Source organism: Rattus norvegicus, chromosome 11, assembly GCF_036323735.1.
Source record: "Rattus norvegicus strain BN/NHsdMcwi chromosome 11, GRCr8, whole genome shotgun sequence".
Taxonomy (NCBI): domain Eukaryota; kingdom Metazoa; phylum Chordata; class Mammalia; order Rodentia; family Muridae; genus Rattus; species Rattus norvegicus.
In genome coordinates this window covers 94,735,377-94,753,147 of record NC_086029.1, presented here as the reverse complement: position 1 = coordinate 94,753,147, position 17,771 = coordinate 94,735,377, and the positions used below count along the sequence as shown (strand labels likewise).

Here is a 17,771-nt window from a genome sequence, read left to right as displayed (position 1 = left end):
ATATACAAAGAACTCTAGAAGTTAGGCTTCAGAGAATCAAATAACCCTATTTAAAAAATAGGGAACAGAGCTAAAGTAAGAATTCTCAGCTGAGGAATATTGAATGGCTGAGAAGCACCTATAGAAATGTTGAACATCCTTAGTCATCAGGGAAACACAAATCAAAATAACCCTGAGATTCAAACTCACACCTGTCAGAATGGCTAAGATAAAAACTCAAGTAACAACAGATGCTTAAGAGGGTGTGCAGAAAGAGGAACACTCCTCCATTTTTGGTAGGATTGCAAGCTGGTATAACCACTCTGTAAATCAGTCTGGAGATTCCTCAGAAAATTTGACGTAGTACCCAGCTTTACCACTCCTGGGCATATACCCAAAATATAACAACATATAACATGCTCCAACATATAACAAGGACACATGTTTATATCACCCTTATTTATAATAGCCAGAAGCTGAAAATAACCCAGATATCCCTCAAAAGAGGAATGGATACGGAAAATGTGGTACATCTACACAATGGAGTACAACTCAGCTATTAAAAACAATGACTTGATAAAATTCATAGGCAAATGGATTGAACTAGAAAATATCATCCTGAATGAGGTAACCCAATCACAAAACACACACACACACACACACACACACACACACACACACACACACACACACACGGTATGCAATCACTGATAAGTAGATAAGTAGATATTAACTCAAAAGCTCAGATTATCCAAGATACAATGCACAGACCACATGAAGCTCAAGAAGAAGGACAACCAAAGGGCAGATGCTTCAATACTTCTTAGAAGGGCGAACAAAAATATTCATGAGAGAAAATACAGAGACAAAGTTTGGAGCAGAGACCGAAGGAAAGGTGATCCAGAGACTGCCCCACATGGGGATCCGCCAATGCACATACAGCCACCAAACCCAGACAATATTGCTTATGCCAAGAAATGCATGCTGACAGAAATCTGTTAGCTCTTGTCTCCCTCTGCCAGAGCATGACAAATACACAGGCAGATGCCCACAGCCAACCACTGAACTGAGAATGGGGTCCCCATTGGAAGAGTTAGAGAAAGGAATGAAGGACCTAAAGGGTCTTACAACCCCATAAGAACAACAATACCTACCAACCAGAGTTCCCAAAAACACCTCCATAGATTACACATGAACAGACCCATGGCTCCACCTGCATATGTAGCAGAGGATGGCCTTGTTGGGCACCAATGGGAGGAGAAGCCCTTGGTTCTGACAAGGTTCGACCTCCCCAGTGTAAGGAAATGTCAGGGTGGGGAGGCAGGAAGGGTTGGATGGATGGGTGAGGGGACACCCTCATAGAAGAAGGGGAAAGGGAAATAGTCTAGGAGGGTTATGGACAGGAAACTGGGAAAGGGGATAACATTTGATGTGTAAATAAAAATATCCAATAAAAATGGGAAAAATAAAATATAGCTTTCTTTTTGTTGCTATTAGCTATTACTAAAATGAATTAATAAATTTTAATAAAAAAGTTTTTCATTTGCATTAGTTTGGAAAATTTCTACAACAGTTGACACACATAGTTCTACTATATGTTCTATAAATACATTAACAAATATTTCTTCTTTTTAGATAACATGTTATGGTTGCCTTACTGCAGCTTAGCAAGACTTTACTATATGCATCTATATACAGATATAAATATAGACTTGATTAGAATGATGCATTACTCTGAAATAGATGTGTGAAACAAGCTAAGCAAGTGAGTTTACAAAACACAAAAATGAGACATTTTTCCATTCAATTTTTATTCAGGAAATTGCTTTGGATTATGTTTTTCACAGCCATGAGGACATCCTTATTCCGAAAGCTATAGATTATGGGGTTGAGTGTAGGTGTCAGGATGGTATAGAATATCGCCAGAAACTTATCCTGCCCTGGAGTGTGGTATGAGCGAGGTCTCATATATGTGAAGATGAATGGCCCATAGTACATTATGACAACAACCATGTGGAATAAACAGGTGGATAAGGACTTTTGCCGAGCCCCCGATGACTGCATTTGGAAGACAGTGAGGAGAATTTGCACATAAGTTATAGAGATCATGGAAAATGGGATTAGCAGAAAAACAATGCCACTCACATAAACTCCTCTCTCATAGTGTGTTGTGTCTATGCATGACAACTTCAACATGGCAGGGATTTCACAGAAAAAGTGATCAATGGCCCTTGAGTTACAAAAGGGTAAGTGTAGTACAAGAGCTGTGTGCACTATGGAGTTGAGGATCCCCACTAGCCAGGAGCCTGCAGCCAGGAGCCCACTGGAGTTATCTCTCATCAGCACAGGATAGCGAAGTGGGTGACAGATGGCCACATATCGATCATAGGACATGGCTGCCAGGAGAAGGCACTCACCACCTAGCAAGGTGAGGGACAGGAATATCTGGAAGCCACAGCCCGCAAAGGAAATGGTTCTGCTGCCTGAGAGGAAGTCAGCGATCATTTTAGGAACAATGTTGGAAATGTGCAAGATGTCCATGAAAGAGAGGTGACTGAGCAGGAAATACATTGGGGTATGGAGTCGAGAATCCCTGTGGATTAGGAGGATCATGAGGGTGTTTTCTGTTATTGTCATAATAAAAATGAAAAATGTAAATGAGAAAAAAACTAAGCTTGTCTTGGAAGAAGAGAACAGTCCCAAGAGGATAAAGTCGCTGCTGAAAGTGTAGTTCCCAGCTCCCGTCATATCTCCTCCTATGTTACCTACAAAGAGATGGTTATTTAACTATGAGAAAGTTGCTAAATCTTGGAGGCACTTACAAGTTCACACAATGAAATGAGTTGATATGCAATTTCTATTCACCGTCAAGTACCTCACAGAGGGCTTCAGAGTGGATGTGTTATACAAGTACACTTTTTGTTGTGGTGGTTCTAACAAATTTTAGTATCTAGTGCAGAATGTACCTTTTTATATTTTAGATGTGAAACTTCACTTACTTGCGTATGCTTTACTTCTGTCCAGCCATTTCTTGAGTTAAGCTTTCACAATTGCATACCCTGTGTAAGTCCCTTTGGATGGGACTCTCCCTAGAACCTAGCTAGGCACTGTAAATTCTTTCAATGTATTAATGATTAACTGTATTTTCCAATTGAAACCCAGACTTTCCTGCTCTTTTTCACTCATGTCCTCCTTGAAATCTTGAATAAAGAGAAATGATATCTGGCTATGAAAGGAAGTAATAAAGAATAATGACAGCATGAATTGTGTGGGTGATTTCGTGCTGAGCTTAACACAGTGAAGGAGACTGCCTGAGATTAGTTTTAGAAACATTCAATACTTCTTTTGAATGACTTTATGACACGTGTGTGTGTGTGTGTGTGTGTGTTTGTGTTTGACAGACAGACAGACAGACAGACAGACAGACAGACAGACAGACAGACAGATGAAGACACAGAGATAAAACAGAGATGGAGGCCGAGATTCTCTATATAACTAAAATGTTCCTTTTCATGAAAAGTTTGTTGACATTCTTAACTTACATAGTTCATTATTAACACAGCTAGTCTGCACAAAGGGCTTCACTGATTTTTACCTGGAAATCCACATATAGGGCTCACTTTATGAGTCAGGCTGTGCATAGCTCATTACTGAGCAATGTTCAATATTTTAAGTTCCTTTCTAGTTTTATGCCCAGCTATATATCAACCTCTTATAAACTATATAAACTTTACTGCTTTCTGTCATTTGGCTTTATTTTGTTTACTTACTAACATGTATGTGCATGCTTGCATATGTCCCCATGATGTGGAGATACAGAAGGGGGTCCAAAGACCACATAAGTCAATTATCTCTTTCATGTCTTAAAAAATATTTTGGCATTATAATATAATTACATAATTTCCCTCTTCCTTTCCCTATGTCCAAACCCTCCTTGATCTTTCTCAAATCCTACCCATGACCTTTTTTTTAATAATTATAGTTTTTGTGGAGGTGAGGGTCTGGTTAATAAACACAATGTGCTAGGTCTGCATGATACTTGTATGTTTGACTTCAGAGCTGATCATTTGGTATTGAATAAACAAGTGAGTTCTTCCCTGGAGAAGACTATTCTCCAGCTCTCAGTATTCTCTATTTGCCTATAGCCATTTATGTAGGGCTGAGCATTCCTGGACTTTGCCCTGTACACAGTAGCATGCTTGTTGGTATTGTCACTCCCTGCATAGTTAAACAGGTTTGGGGTTCCTCAGAGGAGAAAGAATTCAACATATTGTGTGAAAATTTCTGGGTTGGTTTCTCACTAAGGCATACACACATGAACATATATATGCTCAGAGAAACAAGATGGCATTCATGAGCCAGGAAGTAAGCTGATCACAAATTTACTGTCCAAAAACTGATTGTTTTTGTTTGTGTTGTGTTTGTGTGGTGTATGTGTCTGTGTGTGTGTCTGTGTGTGTGTCCTTTTAACACTGTAGTCACATTCAATCATTGCAGAGTGACCTACACTTTTTACTGACAACCAGATTTAATAAAACCATACATCTCACAGCGTCATCGAATTTATAATGCCAGATGCTGAGCTGTTACAATAAATTCCATCTAATAGCCTTCCCCCCAAAAAAACGCTATAGATGGGCATTTGTAGCTCTAGAACTCATAGATTCAGAGCATTGCCATTCTGTGCAACTGGCAAACCTCCGAATCTCCTTACCTCTCTCCTATACATAAACCAGACGTATATACCAATCACACTTCTACTAGCTCTACCTCTGTAAACAGTGTTCGTGTAGAATGTCCTTGAAGATCTTACGAACCATGTGTGAACATGGTGGTTCTCAGTGTGTATTCCTCACCCACTTCCTTCAGTTGAACAATTAGTTCAGCACTGTGTGTGCTCTCCTGAGCTTCTCATTCTCCCTGAAGCTGGGACTGCTCTCCAGTTACAGTCATGAGGGTGAAAACTAAGGCAGCATACCTTATCACTTCCTTCACGGAGATTTGAGCTTATCCCTATGAACAGTTCCAAACGGGAAGATTGCAGGACCAGAAAGCTGGCACTCTACTCCCGCTTCAGATGAGTACATTTTTGATCACAAGACTTTCTCCAAGTTGCTAATATTAGCAACTACTTCATTCGAAAAACTTATTTAAAAAATAACTTGTTTAATACTCATTACTTGCCTGTCTCAGCAAAGACAGAACTTATGTCTGCTATGTTATATACCTAGTACTGCCAAGTTACAGTGTCTGTAAAATATTTCTCCCTACAGTAAGGTTGGCTGATAGAAAAGACAGTGATTCTGAGAAACTAGAAAATGGTTTTGCAGTTTGTCTGGTTCCTTTTATCTACTCTACCACCAAAAAAAAAAAAAAAAGATTGCAGAAAGTAAAGGTATTTTACTATTTTCAAGACCGGAGAGGTACAAACTATAGATTAAATACTTGTCATCATTAACAAATTCCAAAAATTGTGATATAAAGTCACGCTAGAGTTAGCAGAGGTAAAAAATAGGTTTTGCTGATAAACATGCATATTGTCACACAGGGTTATACATTACATTCCTTGTGACTGAGAGACTGTTAAGAATGAACATCTTAATGAGATCTGCTCTTACATAATAGAACATGTGAGTATCAGATATGGAGTGTCTGCATTATGAGAAAAGGCCCAGGTCATACCTTCTCTTCGAGGCACTGTGCCTCGAGCATTTTCTTGCAAAGACAACTTTGCTGAAAGGTATTGAGCTAAGTGTCTTACTCCTCAAACTATTATTGTAATACACCTTCAATGCAACCCATAGTTGGCTAATTATTTTAGCAATCAAGAGATTAAAATCTCCCTTTTGACATCACATTAGACTGATGTCGCCTTAAGATGGAATGCCCATTGGTTTTGAGGCACAAGGACATAGGTCTGACTGCTGCTGCCATATTAAAGTTAAAATCGTAAACCTTCTCCTAAAGTAACATTAGTAAATGTGGCCATAGAGATTTCGAACAATCTCGTGTCTTCTATAGGTCAGATAGGAAGTAAGGAGTGTGGACAAAGAAAGGGAGCTCACAATAAAGGGCAACACCAATGATGCATCATTACCATTGGGCATTAAAGTATCTTCAAAGGACCAGATGAGCCACACAGCTTCACCATGGCAACCAAGGTCTTCACTGTGGCTGCCTATCAAGAATGTATAAATTACCTCTTTGGAGTTGAGCAGTTTTGATTGGAGGAAAAATAGTGGCAATAGCCATGACCTTTCTAGTTCTGTTTACTTTAACTCTCAGTTCTTGTTAGCAAATTAACATAGTGAGTAACACTGTCTCTTGCCTTCCTAGAGCTAAAACAAAGCAAAATTTTTAAACTTCACATGTTCATATTTTTCTAAGTTATTTCAAATAATTTTATTGGGTGCTAAATTTATCTAAGTGAGAATTTTCATTTAATCAATTTTAGAATGTCCAATTTTAAATTAGATGATAGTATATTACTTATATAATTATTATACAATGATATATATTTGTGAACAGAATTAATGTAATAAAATACTAATAAGAAAAAGTTCACCAAATTGAGTTAAAATATCTAATAATAAAACAATAGCTATCAGCATCCATTCACAACTTACTCCCATAAACACTTCCATTAGTGTCTGTAATACAGTTTTGAATATGCAAATATTTTTCTCACATTTCCATAATTTCTTTTAAAAAATTCATGAAATTGTCTATCTGTATTTAGCATTTCCAGTGACTGTTTTGTGTTTACAAAATTTAACCTATGTCCTCTTTCCCATATTTTGGTTTCTTCTACAGAGACCGTCTGTCCTAATAATTCCAAAGGTCTCCAGGCTTTCCATTCACCAAATAAACATTTGAAATCTCTCTTACAGTGTAGTCTCATGCTTTCTGCAGAGAAAATGAGTCTGTGCTGTTCAGAACCAGCCAACTGCATCAGGGAATCACACTAAGTTCATTAAGTGAAGGGTTTACATTTGTTCACTTACTACTGCAGTCCAAGACTGGGGATTACCACAATGTATCCAGGGACATGGTGAGACAATTCATGCATCTCAGCAGGACCAGTCTTCCCTCCTGCCCCTTACTCACCACATCAGACCATACCTGATTTGCCATACAGCACACTTTATCCTCTGGTTCAGGAGTATAAGGGGCATCTTCACTCAGGATGCTGCTTACTTGCTTATGCTATTAATAATACCTTATATGTTTGATGGAAGTCACCTAGCTAGCATCTACTTCAGATCAGCTCAAACTGGGCAGTGGATCATTAGGTTGTAACATGGAAAAAAATGGAAGACATCTAGTCTTGGAGTTCCTAATGTGTGGTTTCCAGGAGAGAAATCAGCCTTCTTATAATAGAAAAGCATTGGGAATTTGATCCCCTGAGAATCAGCAGGGCATGCAGAAGTGGTTTTTAAGGACAAAAGTTGGTGCACTGTAGCATTCTCTGTGGTAAAACAGAGTGGTCTGAGCATCACATCATCACAAAACAATCTAAATTATATCAATGCATGCAAAATGCTGGTAATTAATTTTTCAATTGACAACAATAATGACTAAGCTTTTCTTTACATTTCAGAATTTCAAGCAAGACTTCAAACATACTTTGTTTATTAATGCCTTACAGGATTTGTTCTTGTTTTGAGACAGGTAGCTCAAGATGAGCTAAAACTCACTATGTAACCCAGGCCAGACTCAATTTATGACAATCCCTGCCTCAGCATTGCAAGGATTAGAATTCTGGCCACATGTTGGTCATGAGGCCAACAATGATTGAACATCATTCATTTCCAGGGCTGTTTTGATTAGCTCCAGTTTAAGCTGGCCCTCCTGTCAGAACTCATAGACTAAATGCAACATCATGTCCCCATAAACTTCACTTTTTCATTGAACAAAGTAATCCATTTTAAAAGACCTTCTTCTTCAGGGCAGAAGAGTATATCTGTTCTACTCAGGTATATGTTGCTTGGCTGCTAATGTATGCTGAATAGATGTGCAGATTAGAGGTTATTACAATTAACCCTTTCTAAAGGAAAGTCTTTTCATTTCAGAAAACTGGCTCATTGCAGTATGAAAAAATTCTATCAAGAAGCTACTCTCCATTTTTTCAATGATGACATTTGTTAGCCTGTGTGCCAGAGCATTCTTCTAGGTCTCCAGGTCTGGAACATGCCTGTGCCATGCTCAGACTTTAGGCTTTTCCAAGGTTACACATGCTGTGATCTGGACAAGTATGGTGAGTCCACAGGACTTTAGATAGGCTGTTGCACATTCAAACTCAAAGATTTGTCTGGGATATATATTTGTGTGTTGGCCCAGCCTGGCAAGTCCATGGAACCTTATTTGCTTTTATCCCTATCTTTCAGATATAGCAAAATCACAATCTACATTCTGGGCTGGTGATGCAAATCCCCAATGCCCAACCACAATCCAGTCATGCCATCCTTGTACTACCAGGCAAGGCTCAGATAGCACAGCTTGCAAAGCAGCCATAGCAGATCCTGCTATTTGTCCAATAACTCCAATCCAAACTCAATGGAAAGCACCTAGACAATGGACCAACCAACCCACATACATAGTCTGAAATTAACCTTGGACAATAATAACAATAAGCAAACTGGCACTCAACAGAATCAGCCTATAGTTTCACATCAGGCATACAAAGTGAAACAAATCTATATGATCAGGTCCCATCACAGTAACGAGAATTATAAAAAGCCAAGAGTATGTCTCCAACAAAAACCACAAGTTCAATAGAAGTGTTCTACTATGAGAATTTCAGAGCTGAACCACAAACACAGAATGTGGAACAGCCATAACGTTTATTAAAGAATTCAAGTGGTTTAAAGAAAACACAAACAGCTAAATTAATTTAAATATAATAGAAATAAATGTCTAAGGACTCCCCCCAAAAATTACTAGCATAAGGCTTAATTAAATGATAAAAATAATCCAGTATTTGAGAGCTAAATTTAATAAGAAAATAGAAATATTGAAAATAGACTCACAGCAGACCAGCATCTCACTCCTACTGCCACCCCATAGGCCTGCCTGTTTCCAAGTAGGACTGCTCTAAACAGGGACACAGGTGAGACATACTACCTAGGATCTCGGAGAGCCTAGCAGGTGTGGTGTCAGTCCCGCCCTATCATAGTCCCATCTCCCTCCTGGTCAGCACCTCCACTTACACTCATGATGAATAAGTATGCCTACCATCTCCCTTCCCACACATCCCACCCCCACTGAAAGACCCCACCCACCCTGCCCACCCAGACTACAGCTCTGCCTGCCTCCCAGGACGCTTGCTCTACACAGCTCCATGTGACTCCTGAGAAGCCTACTCCAACCGAGGATACCAAGACCAGCCAGATAGTGAAGACATGTGCAATAAAAGAACCAACAGAAGACAATACAATAATGCACCATCAGAATCCAGCTCTCCTACTACAGCAAGTCCTGAATACCCTAACACACTCAAAGATCAAGATTCTGACCTTAAGTCTCATCACATGAAGATAATAGAGGACATTAAAGATGATACAAATAAGTTCTTTAAATAAATAAAGGAAAACACAGTCAAACAGGTAGAAGTCCTTAAAGAAAAAAAACAAATATATACCTTAAAGAAATACAGGAAAATACAATCAAACAAGTAAAGGAAATAAACAAATTGGCCCAAGACCTGAAAATGAAAACAGAAGCAATAAAGAAAACACAAATGGAGGTAACCATGGAGATGGCAACCTTAGGAAACAGAACAGGTGTTTTCAAAACAGAATTTTGCCAAACTTTGAAAGATCTACTACAAATACTTCTTAAATTATTACAGAATACATAGGAGAACACAGAAATTTTTTTAAAAAATGGGAACTTATACTCATTTATAATACACTCATTTAAAATAGGCTATAGATTTAAATAGAGTTCATTTGAAAAAAGAAATTAAAATGGCTGAGATCATCATCCTTAACAATTAGGGAAATGCAAATTAAACTACTGTGATGTTTCTTCTCACTGTTGTCAGAGGGAATAAAAAATTTTTTTTAAAATAAATTAAGCCCAGGAGCAGCAGCCCCCCGGCCTGAGACACCGCAGGAACCTGAAGGAAACAGACCGGATAAACAGTTCTCTGCACCCAAATCCCGTGGGAGGGAGAGCTAAACCTTCAGAGAGGCAGACAAGCCTGGGAAACCAGAAGAGACTGCTCTCTGTACATACATCTCGGACGCCAGAGGAAAACACCAAAGGCCATCTGGAGCCCTGGTGCACTGAAGCTCCCAAAAGGGGCGGCACAGGTCTTCCTGGTTCCTGCCGCTGCAAAGAGCCCGTGGGCAGCACCCCGCGAGCGAACTTGAGCCTCGGGACCACAGGTAAGACCAACTTGTATGCTGCAAGTGACCTGCCTGGTGAACTCAAGACACAGGCCCACAGGAACAGCTGAAGACCTGTACAGAGGAAAAACTACACGCACGAAAGCAGAACACTCTGTCCCCATAACTGGCTGAAAGAAAACAGTAAAACAGGTCTACAGCACTCCTGACACACAGGCTTATAGGGACAGTCTAGCCACTGTCAGAAATAGCAGAACAAAGTAACACTAGAGATAATCTGATGGCGAGAGGCAAGCGCAGGAACCCAAGCAACAGAAACCAAGACTACATGGCACCATCGGAGCCCAATTATCCCATCAAAACAAACATGGAATATCCAAACACACCAGAAACGCAAGATCTAGTTTCAAAATCATATTTGATCATGATGCTGGAGGACTTCAAGAAAGACGTGAAGAACTCCCTTAGAGAACAAGTAGAAGCCTACAGAGAGGAATCGCAAAAATGCCTGAAAGAATTCCAGGAAAACATAAATAAACAAGTAGAAGCCCATAGAGAGGAGACACAAAAATCCCTGAAAGAATTCCAGGAAAATGCAATCAAACAGTTGAAGGAATTAAAAATGGAAATAGAAGCAATCAAGAAAGAACACATGGAAACAACCCTGGATACAGAAAACCAAAAGAAGAGACAAGGAGCTGTAGATACAAGCTTCACCAACAGAATACAAGAGATGGAAGAGAGAATCTCAGGAGCAGAAGATTCCATAGAAATCATCGACTCAACTGTCAAAGATAATGTAAAGCGGAAAAAGCTACTGGTCCAAAACATACAGGAAATCCAGGACTCAATGAGAAGATCAAACCTAAGGATAATTGGTATAGAAGAGAGTGAAGACTCCCAGCTCAAAGGACCAGTAAATATCTTCAACAAAATCATAGAAGAAAACTTCCCTAACCTAAAAAAAGAGATACCCATAGGCATACAAGAAGCCTACAGAACTCCAAATAGATTGGACCAGAAAAGAAACACCTCCCGTCACATAATAGTCAAAACACCAAACGCACAAAATAAAGAAAGAATATTAAAAGAAGTAAGGGGAAAAGGTCAAGTAACATATAAAGGCAGACCTATCAGAATCACACCAGACTTCTCGCCAGAAACTATGAAGGCCAGAAGATCCTGGACTGATGTCATACAGACCCTAAGAGAACACAAATGCCAGCCCAGATTACTGTATCCTGCAAAACTCTCAATTAACATAGATGGAGAAACCAAGATATTCCATGACAAAACCAAATTTACACAATATCTTTCTACAAATCCAGCACTACAAAGGATAATAAATGGTAAAGCCCAACATAAGGAGGCAAGCTATACCCTAGAAGAAGCAAGAAACTAATCGTCTTGGCAACAAAACAAAGAGAATGAAAGCACATAAACATAACCTCACATCCAAATATGAATATAACGGGAAGCAATAATCACTATTCCTTAATATCTCTCAACATCAATGGTCTCAACTCCCCAATAAAAAGACATAGATTAACAAACTGGATATGCAACGAGGACCCTGCATTCTGCTGCCTACAGGAAACACACCTCAGAGACAAAGACAGACATTACCTCAGAGTGAAAGGCTGGAAAACAATTTTCCAAGCAAATGGTCAGAAGAAGCAAGCTGGAGTAGCCATTCTAATATCAAATAAAATCAATTTTCAACTAAAAGTCATCAAAAACGATAAGGAAGGACACTTCATATTCATCAAAGGAAAAATCCACCAAGATGAACTTTCAATCTTAAATATCTATGCCCCAAATACAAGGGCACCTACATATGTAAAAGAAACCTTACTAAAGCTCAAAATACACATTGCACCTCACACAATAATAGTGGGAGATTTCAACACCCCACGCTCATCAATGGACAGATCATGGAAACAGAAATTAAACAGAGATGTAGACAGACGAAGAGAAGTCATGAGCCAAATGGACTTAATGGATATTTATAGAACATTCTATCCTAACGCAAAAGGAGATACCTTCTTCTCAGCTCCTCATGGTACTTTCTCCAAAATTGACCATATAATTGGTCAAAAAACGGGCCTCAACAGGTACAGAAAGATAGAAATAATCCCATGCATGCTATCGGACCACCACGGCCTAAAACTGGTCTTCAATAACAATCAAGGAAGAATGCCCACGTATACTTGGAAATTGAACAATGCTCTACTCAATGATAACCTGGTCAAGGAAGAAATAAAGAAAGAAATTAAAAACTTTTTAGAATTTAATGAAAACGAAGGTTCAACATACCCAAACTTATGGGACACAATGAAAGCTGTGCTAAGAGGAAAACTCATAGCGCTGAGTGCCTGCAGAAAGAAACAGGAAAGAGCATATGTCAGCAGCTTGACAGCACACCTAAAAGCTCTAGAACAAAAAGAAGCAAATACACCCAGGAGGAGTAGAAGGCAGGAAATAATCAAACTCAGAGCTGAAATCAACCAAGTAGAAACAAAAAGGACCATAGAAAGAATCAACAGAACCAAAAGTTGGTTCTTTGAGAAAATCAACAAGATAGATAAACCCTTAGCCAGACTAACGAGAGGACACAGAGAGTGCGTCCAAATTAACAAAATCAGAAATGAAAAGGGAGACATAACAACAGATTCAGAGGAAATTCAAAAAATCATCAGATCTTACTATAAAAACCTATATTCAACAAAACTTGAAAATCTTCAGGAAATGGACAATTTCCTAGACAGATACCAGGTACCGAAGTTAAATCAGGAACAGATAAACCAGTTAAACAACCCCATAACTCCTAAGGAAATAGAAGCAGTCATTAAAGGTCTCCCAACCAAAAAGAGCCCAGGTCCAGACGGGTTTAGTGCAGAATTCTATCAAACCTTCATAGAAGACCTCATACCAATATTATTCAAACTATTCCACAAAATTGAAACAGATGGATCACTACCGAATACCTTCTACGAAGCCACAATTACTCTTATACCTAAACCACACAAAGACACAACAAAGAAAGAGAACTTCAGACCAACTTCCCTTATGAATAGCGACGCAAAAATACTCAACAAAATTCTGGCAAACCGAATCCAAGAGCACATCAGAACAATCATCCACCATGACCAAGTAGGCTTCATCCCAGGCATGCAGGGATGGTTTAATATATGGAAAACCATCAACGTGATCCATTATATAAACAAACTGAAAGAACAAAACCACATGATCATTTCATTAGACGCTGAGAAAGCATTTGACAAAATTCAACACCCCTTCATGATAAAAGTCCTGGAAAGAATAGGAATTCAAGGCCCATACCTGAACATAGTAAAAGCCATATACAGCAAACCAGTTGCTAACATTAAACTAAATGGAGAGAAACTTGAAGCAATCCCACTAAAATCAGGGACTAGACAAGGCTGCCCACTCTCTCCCTACTTATTCAATATAGTTCTTGAAGTTCTAGCCAGAGCAATCAGACAATAAAAGGAGGTCAAGGGGATACAGATCGGAAAAGAAGAAGTCAAAATATCACTATTTGCAGATGATATGATAGTATATTTAAGTGATCCCAAAAGTTCCACCAGAACTACTAAAGCTGATGAACAACTTCAGCAAAGTGGCTGGGTACAAAATTAACTCAAATAAATCAGTTGCCTTCCTCTATACAAGGGAGAAACAAGCCGAGAAAGAAATTAGGGAAACGACACCCTTCATAATAGACCCAAATAATATAAAGTACCTCGGTGTGACTTTAACAAAGCAAGTAAAATATCTGTACAATAAGAACTTCAAGACACTGAAGAAGGAAATTGAAGAAGACCTCAGAAGATGGAAAGATCTCCAATGCTCATGGATTGGCAGGATTAATATAGTAAAAATGGCCATTTTACCAAAAGCAATCTACAGATTCAATGCAATCCCCATCAAAATACCAATCCAATTCTTCAAAGAGTTAGACAGAACAATTTGCAAATTCATCTGGAATAACAAAAAACCCAGGATAGCTAAAGCTATCCTCAACAATAAAAGGACTTCTGGGGGAATCACTATCCCTGAACTCAAGCAGTATCACAGAGCAATAGTGATAAAAACTGCATGGTATTGGTACAGAGACAGGCAGATAGACCAATGGAATACAATTGAAGACCCAGAAATGAACCCACACACCTATGGTCACTTGATTTTTGACAAAGGAGCCAAAACCATCCAATGGAAAAAAGATAGCATTTTCAGCAAATGGTGCTGGTTCAACTGGAGGTCAACATGTAGAAGAATGCAGATCGATCCATGCTTATCACCCTGTACAAAGCTTAAGTCCAAGTGGATCAAGGACTGTACAAAGCTTAAGTCCAAGTGGATCAAGGACCTCCACATCAAACCAGACACACTCAAACTAATAGAAGAAAAACTAGGGAAGCATCTGGAACACATGGGCACTGGAAAAAATTTCCTAAACAAAACACCAATGGCTTACGCACTAAGATCAAGAATCGACAAATGGGATCTCATAAAACTGCAAAGCTTCTGTAAGGCAAAGGACACTGTGGTTAGGACAAAACGGCAACCAACAGATTGGGAAAAGATCTTTACCAATCCTACAACAGATAGAGGCCTTATATCCAAAATATACAAAGAACTCAAGAAGTTAGACCGCAGGGAAACAAATAACCCTATTAAAAAATGGGGTTCAGAGCTAAACAAAGAATTCACAGCTGAGGAATGCCGAATGGCGGAGAAACACCTAAAGAAATGTTCAACATCTTTAGTCATAAGGGAAATGCAAATCAAAACAACCCTGAGATTTGACCTCATACCAGTGAGAATGGCTAAGATCAAAAACTCAGGGGACAACAGATGCTGGCGAGGATTCGGAGAAAGAGGAACACTCCTCCATTGTTGGTGGGATTGCAGACTGGTACAACCATTCTGGAAATCAGTCTGGAGGTTCCTCAGAAAATTGGACATTGAACTGCCTGAGGATCCAGCTATACCTCTCTTGGGCATATACCCAAAAGATGCCCCAACATATAAAAAAGACACGTGCTCCACTATGTTCATTGCAGCCTTATTTATAATAGCCAGAAGCTGGAAAGAACCCAGATGCCCTTCAACAGAGGAATGGATACAGAAAATGTGGTACATCTACACAATGGAATATTACTCAGCTATCAAAAACAACGAGTTTATGAAATTCGTAGGCAAATGGTTGGAACTGGAAAATATCATCCTGAGTGAGCTAACCCAATCACAGAAAGACATACATGGTATGCACGCATTGATAAGTGGCTATTAGCCCAAATGCTTGAATTACCCTAGATGCCTAGAACAAATGAAACTCAAGACGGATGAGCAAAATGTGAATGCTTCACTCCTTCTTTAAAAGGGGAACAAGAATACCCTTGGCAGGGAAGAGAGAGGCAAAGATTAAAACAGAGACTGAAGGAACACCCATTCAGAGCCTGCCCCACATGTGGCCCATACATATACAGCCACCCAATTAGACAAGATGGATGAAGCAAAGAAGTGCAGACCGACAGGAGCCGGATGTAGATCGCTCCTGAGAGACACAGCCAGAATACAGCAAATACAGAGGCGAATGCCAGCAGCAAACCACTGAACTGAGAATAGGACCCCTGTTGAAGGAATCAGAGAAAGAACTGGAAGAGCTTGAAGGGGCTCGAGACCCCAAAAGTACAACAATGTCAAGCAACCAGAGCTTCCAGGGACTAAGCCACTACCTAAAGACTATACATGGACTGACCCTGGACTCTGACCTCATAGGTAGCAATGAATATCCTAGTAAGAGCACCAGTGGAAGGGGAAGCCCTGGGTCCTGCTAAGACTGAACCCCCAGTGAACTAGACTGTTGGGGGGAGGGCGGCAATGGGGGGAGGGTTGGGAGGGGAACACCCATAAGGAAGGGGAGGGGGGAGGGGGATGTTTGCCTGGATACCGGGAAAGGGAATAACACTCGAAATGTATATAAGAAATACTCAAGTTAAAAAAAAATAAAATGTAAAAAAAAAAAGTTAAAAATAAATTAAAAACTTAGACCAAATGCTGATGAGGATTGCACACTGGTTTATCCACTCTGGAATTCTTACATCTGTTAATGCAGAGAAGCCTCAAGAAGCTAAAAATAACTCTACCATATAACCCAGTTATACCACTCCTGTAGGGCATGTGGACCATGCTATCAGACCTGCATAAGAACTGGTGGGTTGTGCTCAAACTCCAGGACTCTCAGAGGTCTGACCCTGCAGAAGCAAGTGGAGCTGCCCACTCCCTGTCCTCTGTGCCTGCTCTGGAACATATAAACATGAGCCTTAACTGAGGGCAGTCAGTCACATAATGCAGGACCTAGAATGCTTCTCCATGCTAATGAAGGACTTCAGTAGCCTTAGCTTTCAGCCAATCACCTTCTTCCTGGATATTCTCTTGCCCTTCTAGGAAATTACATAATGGCTGATTCATTCAGAATAAAGCATATGCATTCATGTCCTCCTTCAATTAAGAAATATAAACAAGCTAAGAATGCCTCAAGACTTGCATCATTATAGATCACCAAGGGGAAGACCTTTACCTAAAAGGGCCAGGACACTAAACTCTTGAAGAAGACCTTCTCTCTCTCCTGCCCCTCTGCACTTGGCACCCGCTCGTAATTGGGCCAGATCCTGAAAATTTGGACCCGATTCTCTCCTTCAAGTATGGCATATAGACAGTGTTCCTATGCTTGAGAGGGAGACACTGTGGACCAGGTACACAATTCCTGACTTCCTCTCTGGGCGGACACAGACATGTTGTAGCACTCTCCTGCCTGAAAGGAAACACAGGCTGCAGACTCTCCCTCATGGACTTTGCCCTGGTGGTGTTTTGGTTCCATCCAGACATCTACAGTGAAGAAAGGCAGAACCCAGAACCAACAACAAGTCTGGGTCCCACACACTCTTTGGCACATTCTAAAAGGACTCAATTATTTTAGTCTACAAATACATCTTCGGGCCTGTTCATTGCTGCTTTAGTCACAGTGGCTTAGAAAAAGAACTTAAATGGTCATCAACAGAGGAATGAATAATAAAAATATAGAACATAGGCCCAAGAAGAAACTGTATAGTGCCTCTGGACATGGGAAATTAGGAGCAGTCAAGCTGCAGGAGCCCTGTGGTCCAGATTGTGCCTGGATCTGAACAGACCTGGTCAAACAGCTCCCTATACCCAAATCCTGTTGGAGGGAGAGCTAGACCTTTAGAGGGGCAGACAGGCCTGGGAAACCAGTGGAGACTACTCTCTGCCCACATTTCTGACTCTGGAGGAAAACACCTAGTGCCATCTGGGCCACCTGTGCACAGGGACCCAGGAGCAGTAGGGGCAGGCCCTTCTAGTTGCTGCCCTCATGAAAAGCTGAAAGCTAGC

At 40.0% G+C, this 17,771-nt stretch overlaps 1 protein-coding gene across 1 annotated transcript; it reads right to left on the bottom strand.

Annotated features, from left to right (window-relative positions):
- Positions 1 to 1,782: 1,782 nt before the first annotated feature.
- Positions 1,783 to 2,727, bottom strand: Or2aj4b (olfactory receptor family 2 subfamily AJ member 4B). Its single transcript, NM_001000908.1, has one exon. The coding sequence runs from the start codon at positions 2,725 to 2,727 to the stop codon at positions 1,783 to 1,785; it is 945 nt and encodes a 314-aa protein (NP_001000908.1).
- Positions 2,728 to 17,771: the final 15,044 nt, after the last annotated feature.

Bases quoted from the DNA above. Each gene is read 5' to 3' on its own strand.
- Or2aj4b (NM_001000908.1), bottom strand. From the start codon at position 2,727: ATGACGGGAGCTGGGAACTACACTTTCAGCAGCGACTTTATCCTCTTG.